The 16,168-nt window shown below is 42.7% G+C and overlaps 1 protein-coding gene across 1 annotated transcript in view; it reads left to right on the top strand.

The window, feature by feature from the left end:
* Positions 1–3,949, top strand: part of LOC134357385 (SHC-transforming protein 3-like) — a 157,244-nt gene extending 153,295 nt beyond the window's left edge. Inside the window, exon 12 of the mRNA XM_063068903.1 lies at positions 2,092–3,949. Within this exon, the coding sequence (XP_062924973.1) occupies positions 2,092–2,220 (129 nt within the window). The 3' untranslated portion in view covers positions 2,221–3,949. The remainder of the gene's footprint in view (positions 1–2,091) is intronic.
* The last annotated feature ends 12,219 nt before the right edge of the window (positions 3,950–16,168 follow it).

Here is a 16,168-nt window from a genome sequence, read left to right as displayed (position 1 = left end):
GCCTTTTTTACTTAGGCTCCTTGTATACGTTGGACATTCCAATAAATGGATACATTTCAAGCCAGTAGCTTTGAGCTTTATCTACATTTAACACATTTCTAATAACTTACACAGACTAATTATTCACTTGAGTGCAAGCCATTGTGATAAGGGTTTTATTCTGAACATTACTGGCATGGGTTGTTCTGAAATGAATGGCAACAAAATGGTTCTTTAATTGTGCTTTTGCTGCTTAGTTTATTTTTAAGGCTTTTTCTCAAGGATACTCTAGTACGAAGCATTAAAGGTACTCATTGTCTGGTTATAATGTTCTTTGCATGAAATAAATTTGACAACACTTCAGTTCCTAGAATATATACTTTCACAAGGCAAAACTACTTGTTTAGGCAGAACTAATTGTCTTATTCTTCCAAAAAAAAAGAAATAAAGATTACCCAGGGAAATTGAACTGCTGTACCGGAGTAAGAGAGACAGTCTTATGAGGTTAAGTTAAATTATATTGTTGTACAATATATCAGACATGTTCAACATTAGGCTCCAATGTAGCTGGTCAGGAGTTACTTGATGCCAGCAATAGGTATCAAGTGGAAACTATTTCCTACAGTCTCTTGTATCTCAATTAACATAAAATCTGACCCTACTGAAATTTTAAGACAATATTCAAGATTCAAGATTCAAAGATTCAAAAAACTTTATTGTCATTCTAACCGTACATCTGCTCTGCAGGGCAGAATGAGACAGCATTTCTCAGGAGCAGTGCAATCATAACATAACAAACACAACACTAAATAATAAACATAACAATAAATAGCAAAACACAACAGCCACATGTCAGTTAAGATCAGTTATAAGTGTCCAGTGCAAGTTAAAAGTGTCCAAAGCAGAGTCAGGTGGAGCAGCTATTTATCAGTCTGACTGCCTGTGGGAGGAAGCTGTTTAGTAGCCGTGTGGTTTTAGTTTTGATGCTCCTGCAACATCTGCCTGATGGCAGAAGAACAAACATGGACAGGATGTGAGGGGTCTTTTATGATGTACCGTGTCTTCTGGAGGCATCGACTCTGAAAGAGGTCTTGGACAGAAGGTAGGGAGACCCCAATAACCTTCTCTGCTCCCCTAACCACCCTCTGCAAGGCTTTCTTGTCGACAGCACTGCAGCTGGAGTACCAGGTTGTGATGCAAAAGGTCAGCACACTCTCAACCACGCCTCTGTAGAATGTAGTTAAGATGTTAGTGGGGAGTGATGCTTGTTTAAGCTTCCTCAGAAAGTGCAATCTCTGCTGGGCCCGTTTCACAATCCCAGTGGTGTTCCTGGACCAGGTGAGATTGTCTGAGATCTGCACCCCAAGGAACTTGATGTTTTCCACTCTCTCCACTGTGGAGCCACTGATGCTGAGGGGTGTGTGCTCAGGCGGAGACCATCTGAAATTGACGATCATCTCCTTGGTTTTGGTGACATTAAGCATCAAGTTGTTATCACTGCACCAGCTCTCTAGGTGTTTGACCTCCTCCCTATACATTGTTTCATCATTTTTGCTGATGAGCCCCAACACTGGTATCATCTGCAAATTTAATGATCAGGTTCTCAATGTTTGAAAACATTGTTTCAAAAATCATCATTGTAGTTATTCTAGATCTTAAATAAAACTGTTGGTACAGCTATAAATTTCACCATGGCTATGATTTCTCCACTTGTTCCAGGACACAATGAAATACAAGTAGAAGTAGACCACCTGGCCTCTCACCCCCACCCTGCTATTCAATATGATACTGATTGATCTACCACAGGCCTCAACTCATTCCCGTAGTTCTGAATCTCCCTGATCTATCAAAATATTACCTAGCTCTACTTCAAATAATGAGTTAGCCTTCACAACTCCCTGGGTAAAGAAATCCACCCTCGTGAAGAAAAGAACTATCAATAGCATAACTGCTCAGGCCGTTGCATGCAGCATACATATAAGTAAAAGTTTATTTTTTCAAAAGCTTTAAACAGAACTAAAAATAAAATCATAAACATTTGAATTCAAGTAGGAAGCTTTTTTTCCACTTTAGGAAATGCACTAAAATTTTTATATTTGTATGTTTTTAAAGGTTCGGACAAAAGATCATATATTTGACAGCATTAGCCATCTTATCTACCATCATCGTGACAACAATTTACCTATAGTCTCATCTGGGAGTGAACTATGTCTGAAGCAATCGGTTGAAAGAAAGCAATGATTGCTAGAGCCAGTCATGTGATTTTAATAATCTCGTGGAAAGTCTTATTTTCTAGCTATTAATTAGTGGAAAAAAAGAAGAGATCTCTAGATCTTGTGATTACTGTTTGATTTGTGTGAAATGATGTTGTCTGGTTCAGAGGAAGTGGGTGTTTTACTTGAATTCTTACTACAAAAGAGTGGATTGGACAAAAAAATGTTGTGAAGCTGTTTTATGTTTCAACTTGAACCAATAAATTTCTAAGAGATATCAAATCATTTATAATTGTATAAATAAAATGCTGATATCTTGCAGTCACGAAGCAGAAAATATATTTTATGATTTTTTTTCCTGATCTATTCAACGGAACATTTTACTAAAGAAGCACAATATTTAAACTGTTTAAAGGAAGACAATTAACTGAGATGACTTTAACTACAGCTACTATTTTAAGGAACTCAGTCTTTTAGAAAAATAATCCAAAAATTATTTGTTGATGAACCTGAAATTGATGGTGTAGTTTATTTTGCCTTTACAAATTGTAAGTGAAATCCTATTTATGTTGTATTTATGTGATAATGTTAAATGACTGCGATGTTTTTATCTGAATCACTGATTGACGTGAGAACCATAATAACAAAGTGTCTGCTGCTGAATAGTGGTTATTACATGGGTTTTTCACTTTGAATGGTTTTCATTTACTTGCAGACCATTTTAATTCTTTTGAAGCACCAAATGCTTTTGCACAGAGATAGAACTGATCTTTGTATGAAACCATCACAGTGTATATTTTAAATACAGCTGACGAAAAATGATTCTATTGTTACCATTTTATTGATGAGGCAGTTTATCTGGCATATTGTGTGAGCGTATGCAGATAACATGCTGAATTCTCAGAGATTTAAACAATCAGAATTTACCAGAATATGGTTGTTATTTAAAAACAATTCTTGAATTTGTATAATTACTTTGTTCTGTGAAATGAATGACTAGCTATGTTACAGTTTTTCTCATGATCGTGAATTGTAGGTAACAGAATATTTTGATGTAATAGATGCCAAACAACTTTCAAGATAATTGCTTAGCAGCATATCGTACTAGCTTATTAAAGGTTACATAAAATATGCACAAAGCCTGCGGTAGATTAGTTCTTTATTTAAATCAATTGGAAGTTTAAAACTTTAAGAGAAGTGCTTAAACTAGTGGTTGTTATTGGTTGAGATGGCTTTTCTTCTGATATTACTATACCAAATAAACAGCTATCAATCGTGGACACTCTGACAAGTAGAAATGAAGAAATCATTAACTAATTTTAACTACTTTTCTCAACTTCATAGAAAACTGTCATCAAGCTTAGCACAAACATGAAATTAATGCACAGTATCTGGCAAATATACAAGATGTCATCATATTTAACTCTTTAAACACTGGTGTTGTGCTAACAGCGCAGAGTTCATTTTTATTCAGCAGACTGAAGGTTAATACAACAATTTAAAAATGCAAAGCAGTTGCTGAAGTTAAGAGAATTCTTTTTTCACAGATACAGTCAGGCAACACTGAACTTCTAGCTGTGCTATGAAAAATGTGCCTTTTGATCAGATAGTAATGCGTATCTCAGAGGCTGCTGTTTTGAATATAAATGAATTGCAACATTTTTTCACGAACTATGTTTACATTTGTATCTGTTGATTATTACAAAAATTGTATGACTGTTGGCAATAAAACTACAATTATGTGGTAAATTTGTTTTTCTTTATAAAACCACAGTGAAATAAAACTTCATCAATATTCTTTCCAGAAAACATTAGTATTAGTAGTGAAATTATACCAAAAATATGACCTTGGAGTTATAACAGCAAAATAAGTAATAGAAGTCTAAAATAACACTAAGGGTGGTTGGAATTGTCGAGCATGTATTTAGCTGAAGTTCCCCAACCATATCGCAGCCACTACCCTGCGACCAGACATTGTCCTAGTGTCTGAGTCTACTAAGCAAGTGGTGCTGCTGGAGCTGACAGTCCCATGGGAAGATAGCTTGGAAGAGGCCTTTGAAAGGAAGCTCTCCAAGTACGCAGGACTGGTCAGCAACTGTCAGCAGGCTAGATGGAGAGCGAGGTGTCTCCCAGTGGAGGTTGGTTGTAGGGGATTCATAGCCCGTTCTTTAGTTAGAGCCTTCAGCATTTTGGGCATCGAGGGAGAGGGGAAGAGGAGAGCCATCCGCAGTACCACCGATGCGGCAGAGAGGGCCTCAAGATGGCTGTGGCTCAAAAGAGGGGAGCCATGGAGTCATAAGTAGCTAGCCATCTGGACACAAGCTGGGGTCTGATCAGCCCTGGCTGGGTCACCTGGAGGAGGTTGTATGATGTTGAAAGACCCGAAACACCCGATGATTCCAGGAACATCACTGAAGATGAGTCCAGAAGCATCAATAGATGTATGTACACAGTTATCCCCTGTCTTTTGTAGTATTTGGCCACAAAATTCAGCTGTGTATTTAGCACTGGTGGCAATTTGTGTCCAGTTTGGCGCATGTGTGGTCAGGTCAGCCATGATCTTATTGAATGGCGGAGCAGGCTCAACGGGCCAGATGGCCGACTCCTGCTCCTATTTCTTAGGTTCTAATGCACACATTAGTGAAGTGAGTCCTACCCCCTATCATATTGTGCAGGTGATACTGGAAAGGGCAGAACAGGATGATGGTGCCATCAATTAGTATATAACGCTATTTTGGTCTTCTAGTTGCCAAGCTGGATTTCAGAGAGGTGGCCAATTGCATGTATTCAATAACTGTGCGGGCACCTGTTTTTAGCAGCAAGGGTAATCCTCAAAATATGGGCATTTTCTGGGATAAGCTACAACCTGCAGGTTAATTTTATTTATTTTTTATGGGCTATTGGATCAACGAAAGTATTGTCAGTATACCAGATTTTTTTTCGAGTTGTAAAGTTGACAGGGTATACTTTGCCAGAGGTTCAAGGAGTATGTGTTGAATTCCCCATGCTCAACCAATGCCAGACGTGGTATCGATGTCACCTTGTAGAGTAGATATTGGGAAGAATGAGGAGATGACATGATCCAGGACAAGATGCAGGAGAAGTGAGGAGGCAGAGGCCCAGGAGAAAGTCCAAATCCATCATGAGCTTGCTAAAAGCAGTTCATTTGTTCTCTTCTCACCAAGAGTGGCAGCAGTCGAGACTGGCAGCAAGACGGCCATCAGCAAGGATACTGAAGGAATAGTATCACAATGGGGGTCACAAATATTATCAGACCATAAGACCATAAAGACATAGGAGCAGGATTAGGCCATTCAGCCCATCGAGTCCACTCCGCCATTTCATCATGGCTGATCCCAGAACCCACTCAACGCCATACACCTGCCCTTTCGCCATATCTCATGATGCCCTGACCAATCGGAAATCTATCAACTTCCACTTTAAATACATTCACAGAATTGGCCTCCACTGCAGTCCGTGGCAGAGCATTCCACAGATTCACTACTCTCTGGCTAAAAAAAAAATCCCCCTTACTTCAGTTCTAAAAGGTCGCCCCTCAATTTTGAGGCTGTGTCCCCTAGTTCTGGGTACCCTCATCCGAAGAAACATCCTCACCATATCTACCGCATCCAGTCCTTTCAATGTTTAGTAGATTTCAATGAGATCCCCACGCATTCTTCCAAATTCCAGTGAGTACAGGCCCAAAGCTGCCAAACACTCCTCATATGTTATCCCCTCATTCCCGGAATCATCCTCTTGAACCTTCTCTGGACTGTCTTCAGTGACAATCCTTTCTGAGATAAGGGGCCCAAAACTGTTGACAATACTCAAGTACGGCCTGACTAGTGTCTTATGAAGCTCCAGCATTATCTCCTTGTTTTTATATTCTATTCCCCTTGAAATGAATGCCAACATTGCATTTGCCTTCTCTACCACAGACTTGACCTGTAAATTAACCTTCTGGGAGTCTTGCACGAGGACTCCTAAGTCCCTGTGCACCTCCGATGTTTGAATTTTCTCCCCATTTAGATAATAGTCTGCACTTTTGTTCCTTTTACCAAAATGCATTATCGTACCTTTCCCAACATTGTATTCCATCTGCCACTTTTTGCTCATTCTTCCAATTTGTGTAAGTCCTGTTGCAATGCATTGCTTCCTCAGCACTACCTACCCCTCCACCTATCTTTGTATCATCCGCAGACTTTGCCTCAAAGTCAACAATTCCACCATCTAAATCATTGATAATATGAAAAGTAGCAGTCCCAATACTGACCCCTGAGGAACACCATCAGTCATTGACAGCCAACCAGAAAAGACTTCCTTTATTCCCACTCACTGCCTCCTGCCTGTCAGCTATTCCTCTATCCACACCAGTATATTTCCTGTAACATCAAATGATTTTATCTTGTTAAGCAGCCTCAGGTGAAGCAAATGGCTTCTGAAAATCTAAGTAAATAACACACTAGCCTCTCCTTTGTCCACTCTGCTGGTTACTTCATCGAAAAATTCTAACAGATTTGTCAGGCAAGATTTCCATTTATAGAAACCATGCTTACTTTGACTTATTTTGTCATTAGTCCCCAAGTACCCTGAACTGTGTCCTTAATAATGGACTCCAACACTTTCCCATCCACTGTGGTCAGGCTAACTGGCCTATAATTTCCTCTCTTTCGTCTTCCTCCCTTTCTAAAGAGTGGAGTGACATTTGCAATTTTCCAGTTCTCTGGGACCATGCCAAAATCAACTGATTCTTGAAGAATCATGACCAATACTATCAGGATTAACTGCAGGACTGTGCTACATGGAGCCATTGCCACTACGCATTTAAACGTCTCTGCAAAACCTCATTAATACTTGTAAATTACTATAGGTCACTCTTGAAATTTAATATCTAAATCCATAATGTGAAAACATTTCATTCTAATCTACTGTTATAGCTGCAGGTTGCTCATGGTGACTCACCAAGTACTAGAACACAGTCTGACTCCATGCAGCCTGAATGTTAACTTAAGTAGTACTGTTAATTCATTGACTTCTGGTTCTTGCACCATTAACTGGGTGGCTTCGTTCTAAGGGGTAGAATGCAGATGGTTTGTATTGTGATGAGGGGGAAGTGAGGTGTCCAGATACGAGAAAAAGTACTGTAAGATAAAGTGGAAGAAGGAAATATGAAGGAGGATTATATATGTGAATCCACTGTCTTTAATAATTAACTGTCCTGTGGGTGGAGGATGCAGGGTTGGCTTATTTGCCAATTGGAAACAGCTTCCGCCATGTCGGTCATATATTGGCCCATTTAAAGGATGCAGCTGCTTTTTCCCATTGGTTGGCTTGTGCACCATGGCAACGGTTTCCAGTTCTGAATGCCCTGGGGGTATATGAATAGAGCGTGTGAGAAATTCATGAGAAATCATGGCCAGTGCTGTAGGACCATTGGGAAAGTATTTTGCCGACCTAGATGGGCCCCCTGTATTTGTTTACTTAAGCATTTGATTGTAGTTCTCTTAGTTTCTCAGTTTTATTGCTTGAGGAGATATAATGCAGTACCCATAAAGTTAAAGAGTGACTGACATTCAGTATTGTAGTTCTGTGTGGTTTAGATGAGCACTTGTTTAGCTAGAAACCCAGTTTAGTGTTTCATTGTTTGTTTATAATTAAATAGTTAATGTGCCTATTTGCAATCTGTGTCTCAACATTAAACATAGAAATCTACAGCACATTACAAGCCCTTTGCCCCACAATGTTGTGCCGACCATGAAGCCTACTCCAGAAACTGCCCAGAATTACACTACTGCATAGCCCTCTATATCTCTAAGCTTCATGTACCTACCTAAGAGTCTCTTAAAAGACATATCCGCCTCCACCACCATCGCCAGCAGTGCATCCCACGCACCCACCACTCTCTGTGTGAAAAACTTACCCCTGACATCCCCTCCAACCATCTTAAAACTATGGCCCCTCACTTCAGCTCTGGTAAAAAGCCTCTGGCTTTCCAGACGATCAATGCCTCTCATTATCTTATACACCCCGATGAGGTCATCTCACATCCTCTGTCACTCCAAGGAGAAAAGGCCAAGCTCACTCAACCTATTCTTATAAGGCATGCTCTCCAGTCCAGGCAACATCCTTGTAGGTCTCCTCTGCGCTCTCTCTATAGTATCCACATCCTTTCTGTAGTGAGGTGACCAGAACTGAACACAGTACTCCAAGTGGGGTCTGACCAAGGTCTACTGTTTCATTCATTAGATCCTTGGATCTGCCTCCAAATTACATTAACCCAGCCACTGGCCAAGATTTCAGTTATGACCATTTCAATTATAAACATCTTCACCAACTCCTCGACTGAAAGTGAGGGATGGCTGTGCGATGAAGTGATGCTGATGCTCCTGCCTCCTGCCAATTCTCTGTAAGAGGGAGTGAAGTGCATTAATTACAATGATGCAATGCGTGAATGATACAGCTGTTCTATTTGAATAGTTTGGCAGGTATCACGTCAGAGGATGTGGATGTGAAGCTTGCAATATGAGGGAGCATTTTGCCTTTATGAATGTTCTGTCTGAATTCTGATTCCTTGGTAGCTGAATGCATGGGAATGTTGTACTGAATAATGTGTGCACTGGTGGTCCAGTGAGCAAATTCAGTCCTCTCTTACTTATTTTTAATGTCATAAATGTATCTTATTCTGGCAAGTTAACATCCTTGAACCCTTAAAATAAGTTGTAATTATTTAAGTCAACAAAACTTAAAAATCGTTTTATTATGTTTTCCAAACCAAAGGTTGTAGTTTGTGCTAAAAGTGGGGAGAAATGCACACCTCGCATTTGAAAAACCAAACTATTGGATGCTCTGCTGCAGAACATCTGGCCCGTGAGATGACTCCATCAATTTGCCTTGGTGAATGGTAAACCATCCTTATGAGAAGGGATATGCTGTGGGGAAATGGAAAATGTGGGTTTGTTCTGAGAGCCAGCACAGAGTCATTGGGCTGAAGGGCCTCTGTCTACATCCTGAGAGATACAGATCCCTCACTTTGATAGCCATTTAAGAGCGATAGAAACATAGAAAACCTACAGCACAATACAGGCCCTTCGGCCCATGATGCTGTGCCGAACATGTACTTACTTTAGAAATTACCTAGGGTTACCCATAGCCCTCTATTTTTCTAAGGTCCATGTACCTATCCAGGAGTCTCTTAAAATACCCTATCATATTCGCCACCACCACCGTCGCCAGCAGTCCTTTCCACGCACTCACCACTCTCTGCGTAAAAAAATGACCCCTGACATCTCCTCTGTACCTAACTCCAAGCACCTTAAAACTATGTCCTCTTGTGTTAGCCATTTCAGCCCTGAGAAAAAGCCTCTGACATGATTAACGCCTCTCATCATCTTATAAACCTCATCATCTGATGGGACATAAAGTTTGAGAAAGTGCAATATGCCCTTACAGATGAGGTTTGGTGGAGGAGGGAACAGCAGAAATCATCTCAAATAGTGAGTCTGATGAATGTATGAATGCAGCAGAAGGAATAGGCCTCTTGGTTCCTCAAGTATGCCCTGTATTCAATATTGTCATGGTTAATCACCTCTCTCTTCTGTGCCAGTTCTCTGTTCTTACAAAGATGGACCTACTTCCTCTTTAAGTACCTCCTATGATTTGTATTCCACAACCCTCTAAGGTAGAGATTACCAGCGACTCACCACAGTTTAATCACAGTACTGTGATTCACCACAGAAGGAGTTCCCTCCATACCTCAGTATTGAGTAACTGCCCCCTAATCTTGTAAATTTGCCTTCCCATTTGAGTTTCAGAATCAGGTTTAATATCACCGGCGTATATTGTGAGATTTGTTGTTTTGTAGCATCAGTATTTTGCAATACATGATAATAAAATAACTATAAATTACAATAAGAAATACACTTTTAGAATTTTAATTAAAAATCGTGCAGAAATGGATCAAAAATATACTGTATGTACAGTGTATGTATAGTGAGGTAGTGTTCATGGCTTCAATGTTCATTCAGAAATCAGATGACAGAGGGGAAGAAGTTATCCCTGAATCACTGAGTGTGTGTCTTCAGGATCCTGTACCACCTCCTTGTTGGTGAAATGAGAAGAGAGCATGTCCTAGGTGATGGGGGTCCTTGATGAATGACGCTGCCTTTTTGAGTCATCGCCTTTTGAAGACATCCTCTGTGCTGGGGAGGCTGGTGCCCATGATGGAGATGGCTGAGTTCACAACTTTCAGCAGCTTTCTCCAATCCTGTGCAGAGGCCCCTCCATACCAGACGGAGATACAACCAGTTAGAATGCTCTCCACAGTACATTTGTAGAAACTTGCGAGAACCTTTGGTTTCTTACCAAGTCTCCTCAAGCTTCTAATGAAATACAGCTGCTGTTGTGCTTTCTTCATAATTGCCTCAATATGTCGGGCCCAGTATAGATCTTCAGACACCCAGGAACTTGAAACTGTTCATCCTTAGGAGTGCTGATCCCTCAATGAGGACTGGTGTGTTTTCCCTCGACTTCCCCTTCCTAAAGTCCACAAACAATTCCTTGGTCTTACTGACATTGAGTACAGGGTTGTTGTTATAAAACCATTCTATCCGCTGATCTATCTCACTCCTGTACGCTTCCTCGTCACCAAATGAAATTCTGCCAACGATGGCTGTGTCATCGGCAAATTTATAGATGGCTTTTGAGCTGCACCTGGCCACACAGTTGTGGGTGTAGAGCGAGCAGAGCGGTGCGCCGGTGTTGATTATCAGTAAGGAGGATGTTGTTTCCGATTTGCACTGACTGCGGTCTCCTCATGAGGAAATCAAAGATCCAGTTGTAGAAAGAGGTACAGAGGCTCAGGTTTTCGAACTTGTTGATTAGTAGAGGTATGATGGTGTTGAATGCAGAGCTGTAATCACCAATCTGCAGCCTGATCTAGGTATTGCTGTTGCCCAGGTGATCCAAGGCCAATGAGATTACATCCGCTGTAGACCGATTGTGGTGACAAGCAAATTACGTGGGCCAAGGCAGTTGCGTAGACAAAAGTTAATTCTGGCCATGACCAAACTCTCAAAGCAATTTATCACAGTAGATGTGAGTGCAGTCGGGTGATAGTCACTGAGGCAGCTCACCCTGCTCTGCCTTTCTTGGGCACTGGTGTGATTGTTGCCCTTCTGAAGCAGGCGGGAAACTTGGACTGCAGCAGTGACAGATTGAAGATGTCCATGAACACTCCCACCAGTTGGTAGGCCCATGTTTTCAGCGCCCTACCAGGTACACCATTAGGGCCTGATGCCCTGCGAGGGTCCACTCTCTCAAGGGCTGTTCTGATGTTGGCCTCCAAGACAGAGATCACTGGGTCACCAGATGCCACAAGGATTGGCACAGGTGTAGCTTTATCCTTTTCAAAGTGTGCATAAAAGGCTTTGAGCTCATTTTGGGCGTGAGGCATCACAGCCATTCATGATGTTGAGTTTCACCTTGTAGGAATTTATGATCTGCAAACCCTGCCAGAGCTGACTTGGATCCAATTCTGTCTCTAGCATCAATCAGATTTGTTTTCTTCCTCTTAAAATGGCCTTCTGTAGGCCATACCTGGACTTCTGATGTAGTTCTGGGTCACCAGTCCTGAATGCTGTAGACCTAGTCCTCAGAAGACCATGGATCTCCTGGTTCATCCGCAGCTTTTGGTTTGGGTATGTCTGGTATGTTCTCGAAGGCACACACTCATCCACACAAGTTTTGATGAAGTCACTGGCAACTGTGATGTACTCAGACTTGAAGATGAATCCCTGGATATTGTCCAGTCCACTGGCTCAAAGCAGTCCTGTAATTCTTCCCCCTTCTCCTTTGTCCGTACCTTCTTGGTCCTCACCATTGGTGCTGTGGTCTTGAGTGTCTGACTTTCCAAAGTGTGGGCGAGAAATGTCATGGTAAGCATTCCTGACAGTGGTATATAAGTAGTCATGTGATTTGGCTCCACTGGCTTGGCAGGTGATCTGTTGGTGGGAGTTGTTCAGAGACTTCTTCAAGCTGACCTGGTCAAAATCCCTCGCAATGATAGGGAAGCCATCAGCGTGCATTGCTTTGTGTCTGCTGATCGTGATGCTCAGAGCCTGCCTGACATTGACCACTGTCAGGTTGATGGCAGAAACCCCCCCCCCCCCGGCAGATGTTCCAGGTCAGGTGAGCAGGATTGGGACAGATCTGCTATATCTGTGCACCACGATGAGTTAATCATGAAACATACTCCACTTTTAAAACACTCAGATATCCTGTCTCTGTGGTGAGTGCTGAAACCCTCTGGCTGCAGCACTGGCTGTGTCCAAAATGGTGGGGGTGGAGGGGGCTTAGTCACGGTTTGTGTCTGCCGTCTGGGGTCTGCTGATTTTGAGAAACAATAGATTCTTTAAATGTCTTGAAATGATGTTGTTTACTGCAGTGACTTTGGATATCAGCTGCAGTAGGTCCTTACATGGGAATATTTGGTGATTCCCATTGGAGCTGCTCGCAAAGAGTTATCACTTATCAGCACCATCTTCTCCGAAAAGTGGAAACATCTCAACGTTCAGTTTCATGTCCCTCCCCCCGGGATCTTGTAAGTTTAAAATAGCCCTTTATCTTTACTACTTGTGACAGGACCTCTTCACATTCTAGGGATTCCTATGAACACACGGATATAAACCCAGTCTTTCGGTGCAGGAGAGGTGAGGGCTAAGACTAGAAGGCGTAGGTTGAAGGTGAGATTTAAAGGGCGCCTCAGAAGCAATTTTTCCACACAGAGAGTGGTGGAGATATGGAACAAGCTGCCAGAGGAAGTGTTGATGTGGGTACAATTTCAAAGCCATTACACAGACACAGACACAGGCACATGTACAGGGAAACTTTAGGGAAAATATGCCAAGTGCAGACAGATGGGACGACCTTAGGCTGGCCCCTCGGTCCGCATGGATGAAATGGGTGAAGTAGCATGTTCGTCAATGATAATCACCAGATATCAGAAGACTTTTCAGTGATCTCAGTGACCTATATATAATTCTTAAGGTATTGTTGGAGTAAGTTCGGCGAGGAACAACTTGTGGACTTCCTGTGCAGCCACCGATCACTCACATTAAGTGCCCACAGTGTCGGGCAAGATGGAACCAGCAGGTAGAGACAATGGGCCTTCTGCCTGGTAAGCTCTCCCCGGCCCCTTGTTCCACTGACTCACTCTCTCTATCCTCCTCTATAACCCAACAGCTCCACGCACACGGGAGCTCTGGCAGATTCCGGTTCCGCAGGTAATGTTCTGGCCCGAACTCCCTACCAAGCCTATTTCTCATCCCTTTTGCATCATAGTCATTCACTGACATCTTTTGGGATTTGCATTGTTCAGAGCGTGTGCACAGCCTGCACATGACCATTGAAGAGCACCGCGAGTCCACCCAACTTTTCCCGATTCACTCACCCAACACTCGCCTGATCTATGGAGTGCGTACGACCTGATCTGCATCAGGTAGGGGGCTGAGTGGAAGACGGTGTTCATAATACCCACTGGCCACTATGAATATTTGGTGATGCCTTTTGGACTTTCCAACAGTTCAGCTGTTTTCCAAGCCTTCACCAGTGAGATCGTCTGAGACATAATGCATAGGTATGCGTTCATCTACCTTGATAGTATCCTCATCTTCTCCAAGGATGCCCAAGATCACGTCTCTTCAATCCTTCAATATCTCCTCAAAATCCAGCTGCACTGCAAGATAGAAGCTACAGCCAAATTGCTAATTTTGTTCACCCCTCTCACCAAGTCACCAGCTTCATGGATTACCTGGTCTGCAGCCGCGAACCATGCTTTTAAGGAACTCAAGGGACGCTTCAACATCATCCCCATTCTCCGCCACCAAATCCCCTCCAAACCTTTTGTGGTAAGGGTGGATGCATTTGATGAGGGAGCCAGGGTCATCCTCTCCCAGCAAAGATGCACCTTTGTCCCACCTTCTCATGCAAGTTCAACTCTACACAGCAACAGTATGGAGTAGGAGACAAAGAGCTATTTGCCATAAACTGGGCCTTGGAGGAATGGAGGTATTCACTGATGGGAAACAGCAAGCCCTTCCTGATGTGGACTGACCACCAAAACCTCGTATCAATTCAACAGGCAAACCAACACAACCCACATCAGGCTTGTTGGACCATCTTTTTTGAGAAATTCAACTTCACCATCTCCTGCTGATCCAGCTCCAAGAACACTAAGGCAGACGCCCTGTCATGGCAGTCTTGACCCAGGAGAAATGGAGATCGACCCTCGGTCCTTCGTTCTATCCTCCCAGATCCTTATGCTGATTGTCTGGGACTTTGAGAACCGGATCCACTAGGCCTTACAGCACAAGTCTGCACCAGCTGACACAGTGACAACCACATGTATGTGACAGTGGCCGTGCACTCTGAGGCACTCCATTGGGCCCAGTCCTCACCCCTCTCGGCCATCCAGGCGCAGGACGGACTCCGGATTTTCTGTGACGCCAGTTCGGGTGGCCCACAGCGACCGCAGATGTACACCAGTTCCTCGTTGCCTGCTCTTCATCTACCCATTCCAATTCTTCCCTCTGGGCTCCTGCTGGTCCCTCAATGCCCATGACCCCTCATCCCAATAGATTTTGTTCTGGGTTTTCCACCTTCCGATAGGGCCATGGTGATCACGACAGTGGTTCTCCAAGGTGGCCCACTACATTGACCTCCCCAAACTTCCATGAGCTGCTGAGACGACAGACCTGGTTCTCCAACATGTAGTCCGCCTCCACGGGGCCCACAATTTGACTCGCACTTCCAGCGAACCTCTTGCTCCCTCCTCTGCGCCTCAGTGAGTTTGTCCTCCGGGTATCACCTCCAGAGCAACGGAGACTCAGAAAGAGCCAGTGAACAAGTGGGGGAGTTCCTGCCGTGCTTCGCCACTGCTAACGCTTCTGCATGGGCCAAACTGTACCACAACTTACACACCTCCTCTGTCATGGGTACGTCACCCTTTGGGGTGCTTCATCGCTACCGACCCCCGTTGTTCCCTATCGACGTGGGATGTGGGAGATTACTCATAGGGAGATTGCAAACTTCAGAATCAAACCTGCAGAACCACAGCCACCCCCGTTTCATCAGCATTGCCTTAATTGTGAGTTTGTTGTTTTTTACCAGAAGTATTTTTTCAACCTTTCTGAGTACAGTTTGTTTTTCACTTGCAATGCAGCAATTTACCCTGAGAGTGAGTGAACAGTGTCGCCCCTCAGTTATTGGAACACTCCAGTGCTCACCTCTTACCTCGAATGCATGGGTCCTGATTCCCATACTCCATTTATTTTAGGAAATAATCTCATTGCAAGTCCTCCTGGGACTACGAACACCCAATTTATAAACAACCTGGATATTTAAATAAGCATCTGAGAAACCAGTGGGATGGATGGGCATGGATCTCCTGGCTGCAGGCATCTTCCACTGGGTGAGAAAGAGGCGTTTTCTCTCACCAGTTCACCATCAACACCACCTGAGCTCCAACAACTAGGGGCTGGGTCTTTTCAAATCTTTTTATTATATATATATATATATATTATATATATAGGAAAAATAACATGAGTACATCGAAGTAACAACACTTACAATGCCTCAAAAAAAAACCCATCAGCTTAAAGATTGAAAACAAAATTTTGTGATAACAAAAAAAAACTACTCAGCAGGAAACTGAGAAAAAAAAGAATCCATTAGGTGTACAGAGTCATGCGTCATACAAAAAGCTTCTAAAAATAAACATCAAACCGCCAGCAAGAAAAGAAAATATACTAAAAGAATTTACAATTAGATCGTGGAAAAATTATATCAATTAACTCAAATGATAATAACGAGCAAATGAGCCCCATCTTTTCTCAAAATCAAATAAAGGTTCAAAGGTTCGACTTCTAATTTTCTCCAAACTAAGACATAGCATCGCTTGAGAGAACCATTGTGACAAAGTG

This window comes from Mobula hypostoma, chromosome 16 (assembly GCF_963921235.1).
Source record: "Mobula hypostoma chromosome 16, sMobHyp1.1, whole genome shotgun sequence".
Lineage (NCBI taxonomy): Eukaryota > Metazoa > Chordata > Chondrichthyes > Myliobatiformes > Myliobatidae > Mobula > Mobula hypostoma.
Note: the sequence above shows the minus strand (reverse complement) of the source record. Positions and strands in the feature narration are given on the sequence as shown.